This window comes from Antrostomus carolinensis, unplaced genomic scaffold, assembly GCF_000700745.2.
Source record: "Antrostomus carolinensis isolate BGI_N321 unplaced genomic scaffold, ASM70074v2 scaffold23511, whole genome shotgun sequence".
NCBI lineage: Eukaryota > Metazoa > Chordata > Aves > Caprimulgiformes > Caprimulgidae > Antrostomus > Antrostomus carolinensis.
In genome coordinates this window covers 57267-64588 of record NW_010295167.1, presented here as the reverse complement: position 1 = coordinate 64588, position 7322 = coordinate 57267, and the positions used below count along the sequence as shown (strand labels likewise).

At 42.7% G+C, this 7322-nt stretch overlaps 1 protein-coding gene across 1 annotated transcript; it reads left to right on the top strand.

Moving 5' to 3' along the window:
• Positions 1 to 5: 5 nt before the first annotated feature.
• AMER2 (APC membrane recruitment protein 2) lies at positions 6 to 1238 on the top strand (the record flags this gene model as incomplete). Its single annotated transcript, XM_029087452.1, has 2 exons — positions 6 to 186; positions 361 to 1238. Coding segments are annotated over 2 exons (1059 nt in total), but the record flags the coding sequence as incomplete, so codon positions are not given.
• Between the last annotated feature and the right edge of the window lie 6084 nt (positions 1239 to 7322).

The window sequence follows — 7322 nt, the reverse complement described above, 5'->3', positions numbered from 1 at the left end:
AGCGCGGTGACGGGGCGCACGCCTCGGCCGAGGAGCCCGACGCGGGCGGTGGGGAGTCGGGGGACAGCAGCCCTCCCCCCGGCGAGGACCCTGCCACCGCTGGAAGGCGACCCGAGGAGCTCAGCCCTGAGCGACCGGACCCGGGCGCTGGAGAGGTTGGGACTGCGAAGGATGCGGCCATAACAGGTGACATTCCAATAACGACTATCCCCCCTGTTGAACCTCTCTGTGATAGCGGTCAAGAGACGGCAGCCGCCCCTGACCCTTCCTCTATTGATCCACCCTCAGAGCAATCGATTGATCGTATTTGTTTGATGTTTGCTGACGTGACTTCACTGAAAAGCTTTGACTCTCTTACAGGCTGCGGAGATATTATTGCGGACCACGAGGAGGATGTGGGCGGCGGGAGTGGCGGCTGCGAGAAGAGCACCCCCGGGGCCGGCAAGCTGGGTGCCTCCAAGAAGCACCCCACCATGGTGGCCTACCAGGGAGGAGGGGAGGAGATGGCCAGCCCAGACCAGGTGGATGACACCTACCTGCAGGAGTTCTGGGATATGCTGTCGCAGTCAGAGGAGACCCACACAGAAGGAGGAGGAGGTGGAGGAGGGACAAAGAAGCCTGAGGGGTTGAAGGAGAACCGAGGTACTGAGGGGGCCCAGAACAGGGTGCCAGTGAAACATGGCGGCCTCCACCAGATCCCCATTCACCTCAACCACAAAGAAGAGCAGAAGGGCAGGGAGAAGGAGCAGCACGAAGGAGTCCCAAACAGCGATGAGGGCTACTGGGATTCCACCACCCCTGGTCCAGAGGAAGATGGTTCCATGAGCATCCAGAAGGAGACCATTCCCAGGGACAGCTACAGCGGGGATGCTCTCTACGACCTCTACACCGAGCCAGACGAGAATCCACCAGCGGGGCCCATGGACGAAGAGGTCACCTGTGTGCCACGCTTCAAGCCCGTGTCTCCAATAACAGCCACGTGCTCACTGAAAACACCCTCAAGCACAGTGAAGGACTCCAAGATACCCATCAGCATTAAACACCTTTCATCGCATTCTGCCAGCCATGGAGCAGATGCCAGTAACAGCCATCATGTCACACACCATCACCTGGCCAAAAGCGAGATGCACAGAACAAAAATCCCTGTCTCTAAAGTACTGGTACGCCGGGTCAGTAACAGGGGCTTAGCAGGGACGACAGTGAGAGCTGTTACGTACCAGGACAGTGCCAAAAAGTAGTTTAATAAGAGGTGGAGTCAAAGACGGAAAGCAAGGTTGGTGTGTGAAATTCTGCGTAGGAGCCCACAGATAACGAATTAGTTTTGCATCACCTGAAGAAAGGCACCTGAATGGCTTACTTCACTGTACTCCATGGGTCTGCACTTCAGAATCCCTTCTTACTAGACTCTATGGCTGAATATAAAAAGTCGACTTCTTTCTGAGCACTTTTTTTTACATTTGTATCTTTTTTCTGGAGCACTAAACACTGGGGAAGTTCATTTTTATACCTTTTTGGAAGCAGGACTTGGATTATGAACCTAAATGAGCATCCTTCCTCCTGCAAAGCAGTGCCATGAGTTCTTCAAGGGAACAGGTTACAAAAGGAGCGACAGGAGAGGTTCTCCAATACACTTACCTTTTAATCATTTCTGGGGGAGGAGTGGAGGGTGTACGCCTGGCTCCGAAAATGGTGTTTGCTCTACAAGATGTTGGAAAAAATACCAAGCAAAAAACAACCGACCTAACAGGTATTTTACCTGCTGTAGGAATGAGAGCACTGCTCAGCAGCAGACTTGATTGACTTGTGTGCAGTAGCTAACTAAGGAGTTAGGTGGACTTGTCTAACAGGAAAACATATTTTTATTTGTCTGTCTGTCTGATTGGTTTTGATCTGGTCTAATGTAAATGGGTAATGGAGACACCTGACGTAGGTTCAGATGTTTACATCAATACTTGTCCGATAATGCATACAATCAGGTTCAGGGAAACATTTTACTAAATGCCAATATACACACAATGTTCACATTTATACAATAACTTGCTTGCCATGTGTAAATATATACATATTTTAGCAGACTTACTCAATGCTACAGATTTTTTATTAAAAAAACCCACCCGTCTGTATTACCTAGAGTTTAAGCAAGAGTTAGTTTTTATAGGTAGATAATTTTACAGTTCTAAAATGATAGAACTTTGTGTAAGTACCTTAAATTAGAGCAAAACTCTGTTTTGTATGGGCTCATCCATCCCCAGATAAGTAAGTCTGAAGTGCTGATTTTGTTCCTGTGGCACATTCCATGTGTCAGCACTGAGGTTCTGACAGCACTGCCACCACAAACCTCTATTTTCAGGGGTTTAGACAAAGTTGCTCTGGGCTTAAACCTTACAGAGAAGGAACCCAGGAAAGAAATGTGTTTTTTAATTATTATTTTTTAAAATATATGAAATTAGTTTTTGACTATTTAAAGAAAGTTTGGGTTCTCATTGCTTTTTATTTTTATTCTTAAAAACGTCAGAATAATTTTACTTTAAGAGAGAAAAAGAAATATGGTAAGCTAGTGGTATATAAAATGGTCTGATGAGCTTGGATCATATGAGAAATGTATTAATGGCCAGGACATTTTTGAATAGTGGCTACTGTACATGGGCATTGACAACATTTCAAAGAAATTTACTAGGATTTTAATGTGCCTGAGGACATATTTTTATGATACACTGAAAAAGCTCCAAAAATCACTGAAGTCTAAAGGTAAATGTTATGTATTTACAAAATATTTTGATATAAGTATTTAATCATCAGACCACAGTTAATATAAAATATATGCTCCAGTGTATCTGAAAAAAATTATACATTTTTAAAATATACATGTCTATATTATGCAGAGAATCCTAAATTCACATCACTGAAACTAATGGGTCTGATCTTACATAGCAGTTGTTTTTATTTTCTCTTAAATTGAAAGAAAATAGGAAAATAAATATACAGAATATACAGTTGAACGATATTAAGGTTCTAGATAAACCATAAAAAGCCAGGAAATAACAATAGTAAGAACTATACATAAATGTATATGTGTGGTTCACTGGGGAAATGACCTTATAGTCACCAGGGTAAAATTGTTCTGAAATGACTGCAGGATTTCATACGGAACTGCAGCACCTCAGTGAACAGGGGGAAACCGCTGGTTTCCCTGTTTTCATGGTTTGAGTACGAACCTTAATGCACTTCAAGGAGGATTATTTTATATGTTTTCTTTCTATGTAACGTGTATGTGCGTGGTTTTTACATGCCTGCTGACACAGACGTGTTGTACATATGCATGTGTAGTCAGAGCACACCTCCTCGTAGGGGACGGCCACCTGGGCGAGGGCGCACGCCCGCGCACACCCGCGCTCACGCGTGCATGCTCCCACGCACGGGCTGAGGGCATGTGCTGCAGTCTGTCTCCAGACACGCTGGCGATGGTTTCCTTTGCCTGAGAAAGGGATTTGCATTTGGTCTGACTCTGCTTATGCATTTTAGAAATACCCTCAGAAGGATGAATGTACGGAACATGGAATATTATCCCGGTCCTTGTCCCTAAACCTCACATTCCTGTTTCCATTCTTTTGTTTTTCTCTGACTGTAAGGGACACATCTTTCCCTGCATGACAGCTCTGCAGAAAAAATCATAATTCCCCATTTTGCTCTAAGGGCAACTTGTGCAGAGAGGTTCTATAGGGTACGGGAAGTTGAGAGGGAGAGAGGATGTGGTGAGCTTGGGGTAGTACCATAAAAGCTGGAAGCACTGAGTAGTAGGAGTGGTGCATCTTTAAACCCACTAGCAGTTATCTACTCCCATCTCTAGAGGACTTGTGTGTGGCAAATTATTCATCATACGAATTTTGTTTGCATTGTGAGATGTCTGTATCGAGAAACTAATAGACTGACGTTAGACTAGCTCCTTCTCACGTAGTGACTAATCATCATTAAAATGCTTTGGCTTCCCATCATTTTTCTCTTTCTCCTTTGTTTTCTGACCCGTTTTTTCCTCCATCCTCTGCACACTGGTGAGCAGCATCCTCCTCGGTGCTAAGCCCCGGTGCGGAGCGGGGAGCCCTGGGCTGGCAGCCGAGTGCAGGGTGGGAGGGCGGCCGTGCTGCCTGCCAAGGCCAGGTGCTCCCCAAGTGCTCACTCGAGCTTTCTGTCGCATACTCAGTGTAAGTACATTTTGCAAATCTCTTGGTGGTTCGTTTGGCTGCTTGCTATGTACATATTTTAAGGACAATCATATCCTTAAAAGGAAAATGGGAAAGTAGCTTGTAGTAGGGCGTCAGTATTTCGAATCATTGCAACATACTGACGTTGATTCAGGGTAATGGTTGTGTGAGAGTAAAATACAATTTAATGCTCAAGTTAACGTTGTATTTATAAAACTCGCTTTTGTCTTTAAGCCATCTATGTTTTTTATTTTGAAAAGTAATAGAAAATTTAATGTTTACTAGGGCACTCAATTTTCATAGAAATATATTTCTATAACTCCACACAATGCCTAAAACAGTCACTGGAAGGAGGTTCAAAAGCTTTCTTTAGACCTGTATTTAATACCTGAAAGATCCCTGTAAAATACTGTGAGATGCCTAAGAACAAACAGTGAATGGCTTGCTGGAGTGAAAGGCTGAGACATACAGAGCTAATAGTCCCGAGGCATTCTGTGGTGCTTTGCATTCTTATTTATGTTACCCTGTTCAAGCATATATTTTCCTTGGCTTTGGTAGATATCAAGGTAGAAATGGTGTTCTGAGTCCCAAAGATAACATTCCAAATTCTGTCGTCGTTTTGATTTTCTTAAAGAATGCTTTTCTTTATTTGTTATTTTGTGGTCTGATTGATGCTTTGTAATTATCAGCTTGTATGTCATTCATAAAGGATTTTATAGATCAGGACTTGGCATTTAGTCATATGTACTCTTTGCACTTTCAGGTCACTATTAGTAAATTTTGTATGTTCTTAGGATATTTCTATATATTGCGTAGCATTTTATAGCATTATATCTTCAGTGATTTCAGTGGTATACATTCCTGTCCTATATATCAGCACAAAAGATTTCCTTACCGGTAGCATGAAGTGATGTTTTTGTGGACTTCTTTTGTCATAATAGGAGTTAAGTTTTATGCACTGTATGTGTGGCCTGCAACAGACATAAAGGGTCTTATTTTCCCTGTAGTGCGTATGCATTTTGCTCTTGCCAGTAATAGGACTCAAACACACGTAACAGATTTCAGAAGAAATTCCATGACTAGAATAAGAAAAATCTGTTCAGTCTTATTCCATCAATCACCAGCATTTTCTTCACCCACTGTGAATATCCTCACAGCCATTCAGGGTAGTAGAGGACTGAATTTTTTAAATGACATGCATAGATGTACACTATGAAAATTAATTCACTGATTATTTTTTAATGAATCTTACTAAATTATTTATCTAAGCTGATACAGATGGCATTTTCAGTAAGATCCTATAAGTGCAGATGAGCCAAATTAACAGGCTTTGCTTAGCAAAGCAAAACCTAGTTGTTTCTTAAATTTGTAGTACTGACTGAGCTTGCAGATCAAAGGGAACCATTGATTCTGCTACATGGCCGGTGCTGGGAGGTTTTTTTCCCCTTGCTCTAATGGACTACTTTCAGAAAAGGCTTTTCAGCAAGATAATGTTATGAAAGAGAGAGCTCACGGTAACAATAGCCACTTACAAGGCAGATGGTTATCTAACAGCCATAATGGGGGACTCAAGCAAGGTGGCCTGAAATGTATTTTCAGAGTTATTGATATGAAAGGCTGAGGCTTCTGGTGTGGGAAAAAAAATCAACACCAACTAAAAAGATGCTGCAGAAATGAGTCTTGGCAGAGTTTACATGTGACAGCTTCTGCAGGGTTTTATTTATTTATTTATTTAGGCTTTTCCTGGTTTTGCTGCTGTTGTTTTTGCTTTGTTTATGTTTTCATTGGGATGACATAACCCCACGTGTCCAGGCTGAATTGCACAACTGACTCTTCTGAGATTCAGTGCTGAGAATACACTCCCAGTTGTCTTCAGTGGCGCAGGACTGGTCCCCGCTGAACAACCCTCCCTTCCATTGAGGGGTGGGATGATGGGATTCCCTTGTCATGAGTCCATGTGCTGTTTACTGTGAGCAGGACGCATCTGAATCTGTCTCGCTGTTTGTTTTCAGGGGACAGTTTATTTTTTAATCTGACTCACAGGAATCTTTTAGCTCATCCTTAGCTCACGTCTTGTTTTCCCTGTGAGCCTCTCAGCTAGGAACAGTCAGCATTGATTTGGTATTTCCTAGGTCCATTTTTTGTAAAGAGAAATAAAAGAACTTGCCATATGCAAAGGAATAAGAGCTATAACGACTCAAGCCACATCCTGGGGGCCTTTAGTCCTGCAAAAGCAGGTTGTTAAAGCTCTTACTGCCTTAGAGGGCTTCTCCATCCAAAACAGTGAGAACTATTACCTGGGACAACCTCCCCCTCCCCTATTCCCCCATCTCTCTCATTTCCTCTTGGCCATACTGCAGTACCTTAGGAAACAGATTTTTGATGTCACCTACCAGCACTAGAGAAGAGGAGCTGCTGCCAGTGTGTTCTTGAGGAGGTCTTTGCTCCTACTTCTTGGAAAAAATTAATTCACCTTTAGTACAAGTGGCAAAGATATTTAAATTGGAGATCTCTGCTGAGTGATCTCATAAACGTGGGTGAATGATGCCTCCCTCCACTTTCCTGTTGTGGGCAATTTAGCAAATCTAGCAGGGAAGCATGTCACTCTTGTAGGAAGGCCCAGAAGCTGTTTGTTATGGAGATTGTGCCCAGATTTTCTTTATCTTTAGTTAGAACTGCTTTTCTTTTTCCTTTCTGTACATATTTAAATAAATAGAGCCAAAGTTGTAGTGGAGAGAGGAACAGGTTATGTACTTCACAGGGTAAGGAATTCAGACTGCTAGGCTGAAAGGTTCCTTGTAGCAGTGCCTAAAAGAAGAAGATTGCTTTGCATATTGTAACATCACATCCAAGCAATGCTCTGCAATAGAAACTAATCCAGCTATGGCCACAAAGTTAGAAAACTGGCATTTGCCAACATGATCTGCCAATCTCTTTCCAAGACCCAGTTCTGCTGTGGCAAAGCTTCCACTAACTCCAGTAAGAACTGGTTAAGGTCCTTAATCACTTAATCTTGAAAGAAATAGGAAGTGTTTCTTAAATAAGTCTTCCCTTTTTAAAAATTGAACATTATTCAGGTGATTATGCCGTCTTTTATATTACTGTAGTCGTATTTTCACTGAT